The following is a 12,542-nucleotide window of genomic DNA, read 5'->3' on the forward strand; positions in this document are numbered from 1 at the left end:
GTAATTTGTGTCTTTCTTTTTCTTTTTCAGTCTTGCTAGAAGTATGTCAATTTTATTGATCTTTTCAAAGAACCAGCTCTTTGTTTTATTCATTTTATCTGTAATTCATTTTGTTTCATCAATTTCTGAACTTTTTTATTATTTCCTACCTTCCCTTGCTTTTGGTTTATTTGACTCCTATTTTTCTAAGCTATTGAGGTAGTATCTTAATTACTGATTTGAGGTGTCTTCTTTTCTAGTATATGCACTACTTTAGCTGTATTTTGCAAATTTGCATTTACATTCAGTTCAATGTATTGTTTTATTTCCCTTGAGACTTCCTCTCTGATCCATGAATTATTTAGAACTACATTGTTTAGCTCCCAAGTGTTTGAATATTTTCCTTTTATTTTTCTATCATTCATTCCTAGTTTGATTTATTGTGGCTGGAGAACACATTCTGTGTGATTTCAGTTCTTTAAAATTTGTTGAGATTTGTTTTCCAAATCAGGATATAGTCTTAGTAAATATTCTGTAGGAACTTGAAGAGAATGTGTATCCTGCTGCTGTCAGATAGAATGTTCTGTAAGTGATAATTAGATCTGGTGGGTTGATGGTATTGTTGAATTCTTCTTTTTCTTGCTAATTTTCAGTCTAGTTCTTCTATCAGTTGTTTAGAGAAGGGTGTTGAAATCTCCAACTATAACAATAACGAATTTGTCTATTTTTTTCTTAGTTCTATCAATTTTGCTTTACACATTTGCACCTCTGTTGTTTGTTGTGTATACATTTAGGATTGCTATGTCTTCTTGGTGGATTGACTCTTCTTCATCCTATAAAATTCCTCTTTATTCCTAGTACATTTTCTTTGCTCTGAAATCTACTTTATCTAGTATTAATGTAGCCACCTATCATTTCCTTTAATTCATATTTGCATGATATTTATTTTTGATTCTTTTAATATCTACCTGCCTAGCTCGTTATAGTTGAAGTGACTTCTTATAGTCTGCATATACTTGAATAATGTTCTTTAATCCAGCCTGCCAAGATCTGTCTTTTAATTTGTGTATTTAATCTCTATGCATTTAATTTAATTTGACACATTAAGGTTTAGGTCTTAATTTAAGTTCTTATTTTCTGTTTGTCTCTTTTTTTGCTTCTCTAATTTCTTTTTCCTGCTTCCTCTAAGGTGTTTGAATTCTTTTTAGAATTTAATTTTGATTTATCTACAGTGTTTCTAGTATATCTTTTTGTGTAGCTTTTTTAGTTATTGTTCCTGGTATTGCATTACATATACATAACTTATAAGAGTCTACTAGCATCATCACTTAGCAGTTCAACTGAAGTATAGAAAACTTACCTTCTTTTATGTCCCTTCACCCTCCTCAGTGTATATACATTTAGAATCACCTCAGACAGTAACATAATTTTACTTCAATCATCAAACATAATTTTGAAAATTCAAGAGGAAAAAGAGAGCTTTTTTTTTTTACCCATATATTTGCTTGCCATGTTCTTTCTCCTTTCCTAATGCTCCAAATTTTCTTCTTTTATCATTTTCTTTTGATTTAGAGAAATTCCTTTAGCTATTATTTTAGGATAAGTCTAGTGGTGACAGATACTCTTCATTTTCCCTCATCTGAGAATGTTTCAATTTCTCTTTAATTACTGAAGAATATTTTCACAAGTTTAGGACGTTGGGGTGACAATTCTTTTCCTTCAGCACTTGAAAAATATTGTGTCTCTTCCTTCTGTCCTCCATTTTTTTTTTGTTTGTTTGTTTGTTTTTTTGCGGTACGCGGGCCTCTCACTGTTGTGGCCTCTCCCATTGCGGAGCGCCGGCTCTGGACGAGCAGGCTCAGCGGCCATGGCTCACAGGCGCAGCCGCTCTCTTGGCATGTGGGATCTTCCCGGACCAGGCACAAACCCGTGTCCCCTGCATCGGCAGGCGGACTCTCAACCACTGGGCCACCAGGGAAGCCTCCATGGTTTTTGATGAGATATCCACTGTCATTCAAATTGTTTTTCCTCTATAGGTAAGACGTCATTTTTCTCCAGCTGCTTTTAAGATTTCTCCTTTGTCTTTAGTTTTCACAAGTTTGATTATCATGTGTTTGTGCATGGATTTCTTTGGGTTTACCCTGTGTGGTATTCTCTCTGCTTCTTAAATCTATAAGATTTGCCAAATTTCAGAATTTTTCAGCCATTATTTCCTCTTTTAATTTTTCAGCTCCACTTTCTTTCTCCTCTTTTTTGATAATATTACTGTTGGAACTTTTGAACAGAGTCTCTGAGACTGTTCATTTTTTTTTCAGTGTGTTTTCTCTCCGTTACAGATTAGATAATTTCTACTGTCTTATCTTTCAGGTTATTGTTTCTTTCCTCTGTTCTCTACATTCTGATGTTAAGTCTACTCACAGAGCTTTTCAGTTATTGTATTTTCCAGCTCTAAAATTTCTATTTGTTTCTTCTTTACATCTTCTGTTTCTTAGCTAAGACATTATATTTCTTCAGAAGTTTTCTATTTTTTAGTTTTTTTCAAGCATTTGTGTAATTGGTCATTGAAGCACTTTTTTAATTGTTGTCTTAAAAATCTTTGTCAGGTAGTTCTAATTTCTGTCTTCTCAATGTTGGCCTCTATTGGTGGTCTTTTTTTCATTGTTTGAGATCTTCCTGGTTCTTGGTATGATTAAAACCTAGACGTTTTCATATTATGTTATAAAACTCTGGATTGTATTTAACCATCTGTTGCAGCTGGCCTTCTCTGACACCACTCCATTTGGGGAATGGTGGAGCACCTCATTTTGGCCAAGTGGAGGTACAAGTCCAATTTTTCCATTTAGCATCCAGTAACACTTGAGGCAAAGTCTCCTTGTTATTGCTAGGTGGGGATTGAAGTTCCAGCTCCCAGATGGCCCCACTGATACCTCAGTGGGAGTAGCCTCATTATAATTAGGTGATGGAGAAAATCCTGACTCTCTACTAAGACCTCCTCTAACCACCCTAATGGGAAGGTAGAGGAGTGCCTCATTACTGCTGGGTCAGAGTGTAAGCTCATGCTCCTTATGTGGTCTCCATTAACACCACTGGGTGAGGAGTGGGTTACTGCTGGCCAGTGGGGATGAATGCAGTGACACCTTACTTGGCCTTCTCTGACACCACCGCAGCAGGAGTGTTGTGCCTTGTTAAATCCCTATAAGGGTAGAAGTATCAGCTTCCCACTTGGCCTTTGCTGGCATTGTTGGGACGGGACCGCAGTTCTTTCCATGTTGTTTGGCTGTAGTAGAGCAATCTGAAAGTTTTCTGTCTTGCTAGGATGCCCTTTTTTCCTGGTTCTTTGGCTAGAGAGAGTAGGCTTTTGTTGGGGCTTTTGTTGTCTGCACTGGCTGGCATTTTAGGGGATGCCCACTTTTTCAACTCCTAGTCTGGGATATATGACACAAAAATAAAACCTGAGAAATTTACCACCATCTTGTTACTTGGTCCTTGGCTTCTTCAGTCTACTTCCCAGAGTTTTCCTATATTTGTTTATGTACAATGTCCAGAGTTTTTCATTGTTCTTAATGGAGGGAATAGGGAACAGTATACCTACTCCACAGACCAGAAGCGGAAATCCTACTGTCTCAATTTCTAAAACCAAAAGTGCATGTTAAAAAAAACAAAGGGAGGAGAAACACTGCAGAGTACATGGTGCAGATAGAAAGTGATAGGACTGTTTTGTTGTTGTTTTACAAAATTACTGAAACTGACTCATTTAAATGAGTGTTAAATGATGTTTCCTTGAAGTCAGTTACTTAATTATCCTCTGTATGTAATTCTGTATTGTTGACGCTGACCCCAAACATCTTTAGAACTCTTTTGAACTTAATTTTAGAGAATGAGTTGTACCCATTTGAATATTCTCAGTGGCATAAACTGTCATCCTTTGAGGCTGTGTTTGATTTTTGGGAGCACCACAAGTGGTCCAAGAGCAAAGATGGGTAGTAAAACTGATAACCAAATTGAGTAATAAACTTCTCAGTCTAACACTCTTTTCTAAGAAAATAGTGTGAACCAAAACTTTGTTGTAGTGAAAAAGTCATTTATTTTATACCATACAAAACCTCCCAAACACTTCAAATTTCCACATAATAAGCCTGATGAGCTGTGAGATGAATTGCGTATGAACAGTGCCATTTGGTATCAAATCATATTTCTTTTCTGTGGCTTTGACATAAATATTTCCTTGGGTCCTATTGATATTGAAGTTTTCCCCATAAACCTTGACAGTATGGTTTTGGGTCAACTTGAAAACATCATATTCCATCACTATTCTCAAATACATGTTATTTTGTCCAACCTCCCATTGAAAGTTCAAAACAAATGTCAAATCTCTATTTCTTTTTATCATTCAAAATGTGTACCTCAGCCTTTATAGAAACCTTCATGTTCAAATTCTCCTTCAGTATGAGTCAGTGTCCTCATAGCTAACCCTCTATCTGAACGAATCCAGTCTCGATATTTCCTACATTTTCATCAGTCCTTTGTACTTCATCATGAGCATCCTTATTATCTTTCTTAAGCCTCTGTGCCAGTCAAAATAACTTACTCTTTACAGTCCCTCCACACCATAATTGTCCCTTTAGATGTCTTGTGTCATTCATATTTGCTTACCTTCACAAAGAATTTAGTGTTAATTCTTTGCTTTCTATAGCTGTCATTCCCCATCCTCATTTATTGCACCCGGTAGCCCCAATAAAGAGTGAGAAAACTGCTACTGATGTGAACAGAATCATTTTACAGAATGTTCCTTCCATGCCCACTTTATGCTTTGCCAAGCCATCTGTGAACATGAGTGTCATTATTTCATAATCATGGAAAGATTACTAAATACACAGAGTATCCTCCTAATTGCTCAAGTATAAAGTCTAAGTCAAATACGTAGGATCTAAAATAGATAATAGACCTAATTCAATAAGTAGGAATGGCCCTTTGGCAAATTGAAGAGCTGCTAAAGAAATTTAATATATCCTTCCTTAACAATCAGATCCTTCTGTTCCTTTCTGTGGTTTCTTTTCATTTCATAGTTCAGCTATTGTAGGAAGAGAGACAATCCTGGGGAATGGTGGTTGCAATGTAATTTTATGTTTAAGAGCATGAACTCTGATTGCCAGACAGCCTTGGTTCAAATCCCAGTCCGGCCAGTTTACCAGTTGTGCAAATTACTGGGGAAAGTTACTTAACCTCTCCAAGCCTTAGTTTCCTCCTCAGTAAAATTAAGTAATAATAACTAATAATAATTATCCCTTAATGCTATTGTAAGGATTAAAGGAGGCAATATGTATAAGGTAAGTTTTAGTACATTATCTAGCACCTAGTATTTGAATAGTAGCCATTGCTTCTTAAGTGCCAGTTACTGTGCCGGTTATTAAAGATGGTAAGTAAGATGTGGTGCTTGCCCTCAAAGAGTTTCAAATCAAAGCATAATTAAAGTTTAAACTGTCCCATCAGAATGAAAAAATAAACCATAAAAATAAGTCTAAAGGGTATTATAGTTCTATAATATCTATGTTTTTTTACCCTTAGATAGACCATTACCAGAATATTCTAATCAATGAAATTATTATTAAGCAGTCATTATTGACTTTCTAATGGATTATGCATTGTGGGACCAAAGCTATGTTCTGGAGCTCTTTAAGTTTTTCTGGGTATAAAAATTATTTGCTTGTCTGTCACTTTCAATTAAACAACCAGTCTTCCTCTTTCCCATTGGCTCAAGGACTAACTGAAGACCCATGAGTATTATACCAGTGGATGTGAGAAGCAGATATAAATGTAAAATCAATTGTTTGTTCAGTAGCCAGGCCAGTCAGCCTTAGTCCACTTACACCCCCAGTTCCTCTAGCTCCAGGAAATCATTTTCTCTAACTAAATAACTCATCAGGCCAGTGACTTCATTCAGAGTACAGCAGCCCCAAATGTGATACTGGGTTTATCATGGCTTTCCTTGCCTACCAAACAAGAGAACATGAAATTCCAAGGAGGTAGGAGAGAATTGAATTTGCAACAAGGAAAAACTTGACCAGAAGGGTGTTCAGTCTTCTAGAATGGCTGAGAAAGTTGTGACATCTTTCATTTAGATTTCTGAGAAGGAAATAGATACATTAGAGAAATACACATTTGCCCTCTATGAGGTTATCTTATTTGTGTTTATGCTGCCGTAATTTTCTGATCCCTGGTTGCATTAGACAATATTAGATTGATAATTGTTTTGTTATTGTGCTGTTATAGCCTGAAACTTTTTTTTGCATCTTTTCCTCCAGTTTCTCATGACTGAAATATCTTTACTGTATTTGAATGTAAAAAGTTGTACATGATAAGACAATCAGTTGGATATCTAAAATATAATCAAATGATTTTTTCTTTCCCTTGCATATTGCTAAATAATAATTTTGAATATTTTCTTCACTGAAATTACCTCTTGTTTGGAATCAAAAAACATGCCTTCCCTCTCTAAATGATTTTGCATGATCACTGTCATCTCCTATGTCTCTTATGTTGCTCTTTAAGAACTTTAAAATAATTAAAATTCATCTTTTCCTTGAATACTTGTTTAATAATTTTTCCTTTATACCTCCAATCTGACTTTTTCATAGTAATTAAAAATCTTGATTAGTCAGGAAAATTCACAAACTTTCCTAATTAATGAATTCTAAGGTAAAATTTACTTTTAAATTCCAAATTGCCTACCCTTAAAAGGTCAAAAGAAAGACAATGGATTCAGGAAGTAATCCATTGGGTGAAGTACCAAGCACAGCATTAAAACGTAGGTTTAAAAGTATTAAAGATAAGCATTCACTTCCCATGTTAGACCTCCATGTTAAACCATACTTAATTTTAAAAGGCACGTTCTAGGGGACTTCCCTGGCAGTCCAGTGGTTAGGACTCTGCCCTTCCACTGCAGGGGGCACAGGTTTGATCCCTGGTCGGGGAATTAAGAGCCCCACAAGCTGCGAGGTATGGCTAAATAAATAAATAAATGGCATGTTCTAGGTTATCAGCTCACAAACAGAACTGCTTGCTTGACAGAAAAGATATCAGGTAGAATGACTCAAGGAGCCCATGCTAGAATGAAGGTAAGAATATCGGAATGAACGAGAAACAGGATTAGGCACCAGTCATTTAAAGATGGGAGACCAAAGTAAGCATGCCCTTTCTCCTCTAGCAACCACCCTCAAGGGCTGATAAATGATCATTGTTTTAAATGAGGTACTGATGAGTCTCTCTGAAAGCTCATGTGAAGATGATCTGCATGCAGAGTTCACTTTAAAGACCTTTCCATATCTAGTGCCTCTACAGGCTACAGATATTCGCAGGAATTTATCACATGATTAATTTTTAATGGAACTTAAAGATTGCAAAAACCATACTCTTGTTTTAATATTGCAGAAAATTAATAAATATTGATTATACTCACCTGAACAAGCTTCCTATACATGTGTGTGGCATAAAGGCAAATATGCAATTCAATTCTTTTGCTGCAGAATTAGAAAGTAGCTTCTATAATTTTCTCCCTGATGTTTCATATATTACATCTCTCTCCCTGCTATTATTCTAAATGAAATGCCAGATAGAACTCCACTTTATTTTTTAAGTTGTGACTTTTTTTTCTTCTTGAGATTTTCCAAACTGAACTTTGTTTCCTTAAAATGGGGGCTAAAATAAGCTTTGGCAAGCCATCAGATGACAAGTGTATTTAACGTGACCTTGCTCCGATCTTAGCATTTTCACAAACCACAGCAGGCAGACCCTTACTGTTTTTTCATTATCCTTCCTAGCCATGGCTGAAAGCCCAAATTATGGCACTTTACTTACTGGAGAAGTATTCTGTACTTTCTTTTTTCTAATTTAATCACATCCTTTCAACACCACAGACCTTCTGACAGATTATCTTCTCCACAGGCAGGCAGCCACATCCAGACCTTGATGGGGTCCCAGAGCCTTCAACATCGTAGCCGGGAGCAGCAGCCATATGAGGGAAACATAAACAAAGTGACCATCCAGCAGTTTCAGTCACCATTGCCTATTCAGATCCCCTCTTCACAGGCCACCCGGGGACCTCAGCCTGGACGGTGCTTAATTCAAACTAAAGGGCAAAGGAGTATGGATGGCTATCCAGAGCAGGTGAGTAGAGTTTTTATAATTGATAAATTTTCAGGAAATATTTGGGGAAAGTCCCATAAATCCGTGGTTTGCCTTCCCTCATTAATGTAGTTTGGGACACATTAATGCTGTCACCATGTTGAATGGAGTAGAGCACTCTTTGTAGGGATTTTATCATTATTTTCATTGGTTAAGAACTACAACATAGAGTAATTGATGGTTGGTAAAATGCCCATTTCACATAAAGCAAAATTGATGAATTGGAATAGTTTTTTCTGGTTTATCCTGCACCTCCTTCTGCCCACTACCAACTCCAATTTAGCTCTGCAGCACAGCTTTTGAATGTTACAAAGAGCTTCAATGGATTAGGTATATTTACCAAGGTCTTTGGTGAAATTGACAGTGTAAAAACTGAACTGTATATTCCCATCGATTTGTGGGAACATTTTTTAAAAGTTTTATCTTCTGATTTTTGAGTAATACAGAGATAAAGCTTTGCTATGAACAAAATGATAAAGAGCAGTTAGGAAGGAAACATTTATGAAACGCTCCAAAAGCTATTGATAAGTGCCATGTAGTAAAAAAAGAATTGCTGCTCCTCTGACCTATTTAAATTAGGATCTGGTTTTCCATTGTAGACTCTGCTTTCCTTTCTTAAGGCCAGAACACTGAATAAGATCTCATCTGTTGAGTCATATTAAGGTTAGAAAGTAAGACATCAAGATATTAATACTCTCAGAAAATTAATTTCTCTTATTAATTAGTAAGAGAAATTAATTTAATTTAATTAATTTAATTAAAATTAATTTCTCTTATTTCATTCTTTAGATAATTAGGCAAAGCTCCCACTGACTTCTCTAACCCCTTAATATGGTTTATAAAGGTTTCACTTTATTATTGCTTATTCAAAGCTTCACATATCACCGTCCTTATTTCCTAAACATATCAGACAAGATTATCTTCATTCTCCAGTTTTTTCCTTTATGCTGTTGGGTCATTTATTATTTGGATCCCAGCTGCTCCTGACATCTCCTGAGTTTCTTAATACCCTTCTTGAAGCTGAGATAGGGTTTTTGGGGGGGTTTTTTTGGCGGTACGCAGGCCTCTCGTGGCCTCTCCCACTGCGGAGCACAGGCTCTGGACGCGCAGGCTCAGCGGCCATGGCTCACGGGCCCAGCCGCTCCACGGCATGTGGGATCTTCCGAGACCAGGGCACGAACCCGTGTCCCCTGCATCAGCAGGCGGACTCCCAACCACTGCGCCACCAGGGAAGCCCTGAGATAGGGTTTTTTAAGATAATCTTCTTCCTATCCTGCCTTGATCTAGGCCAAATGTTGGATTTAAGGTAAAATAAATCAGACAGGTGTCTTTAATCAGGTAATGAGGTGAGGTTTTTAATTCTAAAAAGTTAATAAAGTTTTAAATTATGCTTTACCGCAGGCAGCTTAGGTTAAAAATTGTTCATATATCCTCTCCCCCACAAATATCATAACTTCAATCCAGTTCTCTGATTTAATGATTCCTGTTAACAGGAATAATTAATAAGATAAGTTATTACAAAATTTTTTTCTCCCAGAATCAGCACATTTAAAATCCACTGAGATCAATGCCTTCTGTTTCCCCTACTTTGAATAGTAGGGTTAGTATTAACATACAGTTATTCTTAACACTCTAAATTTAAAGGCCTTTTTTACATTATTCTCAAAAAATACATAAATTATATAGCTTGACTTAATGAGAGGATTATTAAGTTTTAGTTTACATGCTTATCAAACTTAAAATATCATGATTCTTTCAAAGAATGTATTTATAGTCATTGTAAGTGTTTTGATTTGTAACTCTAACAACATCAGGTGTCTTTCAAACTGAGAGATAAAAACTTAAACATTCAATGATTATATTAAGGAAAGTACTTAAGTGTAATTCCTTTTGAATTCCTGGTTTTTTCTGCCTTGGTTTCAGGCTGAAATGGTTTGGAATGCTGAGATGAAAACTTTGGAGTGACCACGAGAAAGCCTAAGGAGCATTTAAACCAATAGTACTAGTCCCCAAACTATGCTCCCCCCTCCCCTGAGTTATAAATCTGGAGACAGTTTCTCAAAACCTTTTTCATGATTCAGTGTAATATTTATCCACTACCAGTGGCATGTTGGAGCATACTCATCCTGGCTCATTACTGTGTGCATATCTTCCCAACTCTACCTTCAGGGACACCACACTGATAGGTTGAAATTGTGGGGATAATTACACCAGGGAAATGAGCAAATACTACAAACCAGGGCCCTCCCCTTCCCCCAGCCAGCTCTTAAACATTCTCCAGCACACCACAACTACTACACTGTTTTCTTTCACCTCTTTTTCTTTTTCTAAACCTCTCCACTTCTTTGTTTAGCTCTATAGCATTCAGGAAAGAGAATACTAGGAATAGGTTTCAGAATTTGGAGTTCGAGTTCCATGTTAACTTTTATTAAAGTGTGTGAATCTGGACAAGTCATTAACTCTTTCCTGAGGTTCTCTTTTTCTCCTTATAAAATGAGAACATTACCACCCACCAACAACATTCAAAAAGTTTTTGAGAGAGTCCAATGATACAATTCTACATGTACACACACGCACACAAAGTAAGCCTGGCCCTGAGAGTAAAGAAATAGGAAACAGAAGAAATAAAATTCAAGATTTTAAGAATTCAAATACTGGAGGGCACTTAATGAATATCAGTCCAACCTCCCTAGTCTATAGATAGAAAACAAACAAACAAACAGAAAGAGGCTGAAGGAGGTTATGTAATTCACTCTCATAATAAAAATATTTTATGTATTTTTTACCTTCCTAACTCATTTTTCTTTTGAAAACTCAGACCTCTCTAATATGTGTGTGTGCCCTTTAAAGCAAGACTTTTTCCATATTTAACAAGAAAAAAAAAGGAGGAAAATATTTAAAACATTTAAGAACTGTATAGTTTCACACGAAAATTATAGAGTAGCAATTGAAATGCAAAGACCAAGGAGGTAACTGAAAATTCTAATATGGGTTTCAGGCATATAAATCAAGTTACTCTATTTTCATAAGGCATTTCTAGTGGTGCATTAAAAGGGCCATTAAGAGAAAACAGAGTTTTCTTAAATGATTACTACAAAAACAATGTTAAATTTGGTCAAGTACAATATGGAAAAAATCTAAGTCATTCATAATTTTTAAGTGCAAGGAGACATCATAAACATAGTACAGAAGGGTAAGCTGGGATGAAGTGAGAGAGTAGCATTGATATATATACACTACCAAATGTAAAACAGATAGCTAGTGAGAAGCAGCCGCATAGCTCAGGGAGATCAGCTCTGTGCTTTGTGACCACCTAAAGGGGTGGGATAGGGAGGGTGGGAGGGAGCGCAATAGGGAGGGGATATGGGGACATGTGTATACGTATAGCTGATTCACTTTGTTATACATCAGAAACTAACACAACATTGTAAAGCAATTATACTCCAATAAAGATGTTAAAAAATAAGTAAATAAAAAATAAACATAGTACAAATAAACATGCTGTGTGCAGCATGATAAAGCACAATAATTTCTACTAAAGCTTGGAGATTTTACTTTAAAAAAGTAATCACTTATTGGAATGCTACAGGTGAAAAACAACCGATTACAACGAATCTACGTTTTTTTAATTCAGGGAGGAGAAGTCTGAATGAAAGTAGGAAAAGACAAGACAACGGTTGCCATACATTGAGTGCCTACTATGCTATTCATACTATATAAAGTATATTTATGCTATAAATACCATGTATCTTACACACAGGCCTGGCTTCATGGTGTGTGAACTGTGCAGCTGCACAAAGTTCTGCATTTGGAAGTGCCCCACACTTGGTTTAATGCTCTGCTGTCACCAGCTTGTAATTCTTAAAAATCATTCAACAAAGAGCCTCACATTTTCATTTTGCATCAGGCCCCACTAATTACATAGTTGGTCCTGCTTACACACGCTATTTCATTTAGTCCTCACAATAATCTTATTTCCTTTTTATAAATGAAGAAACCAAGGCACAGAGAAAATAAGTAACTTGTAAGAGGTATAATTGGTCAAGCTACTTGTGAGAGGTATAATTGGTCAAGCTGGAATTTTAATCCAGGTCTATCTAACCCAGAACCCAAGTTCTGTGTACCAGTCTTACCATTAAATTAACCACATGATCCAGACGCTTGCTGTGGCCTCAGTGTCCCTTTCTGTCAAATAATATTAGTTAAACGTGTTTCAGCTACAATTCAGAGTTATAGAACTGTCTTATCCAGATGGTATGCTGACTGGAACTCACATGAACACTTCCAATTCTTTGAAAAGCAAAAATACTCAACAAATGGAAAGTTTTATTATTAGAAAAAGTATACCTCTGTATCTCTTAATGTGACCTAAAGAACTAATG

At 36.2% G+C, this 12,542-nt stretch overlaps 1 protein-coding gene across 6 annotated transcripts in view; it reads left to right on the plus strand.

The window, feature by feature from the left end:
- The window catches only part of LRRC7 (leucine rich repeat containing 7), a 501,952-nt gene that overhangs the window by 437,817 nt on the left and 51,593 nt on the right, over positions 1–12,542 (plus strand). For 5 of the 6 annotated variants that reach the window (XM_067726544.1, XM_067726541.1, XM_067726540.1 and 2 more), the window contains one exon: positions 7,921–8,142. In XM_067726544.1, the coding sequence (XP_067582645.1) occupies positions 7,921–8,142 (222 nt within the window). Of the gene's footprint in view, positions 1–7,920; positions 8,143–10,083; positions 10,210–12,542 lie in introns of those variants that run through there. The other variant, XM_067726542.1, reaches the window with a different exon arrangement.

The sequence above is a fragment of the Pseudorca crassidens genome, chromosome 2, assembly GCF_039906515.1.
Source record: "Pseudorca crassidens isolate mPseCra1 chromosome 2, mPseCra1.hap1, whole genome shotgun sequence".
Classification (NCBI taxonomy): domain Eukaryota; kingdom Metazoa; phylum Chordata; class Mammalia; order Artiodactyla; family Delphinidae; genus Pseudorca; species Pseudorca crassidens.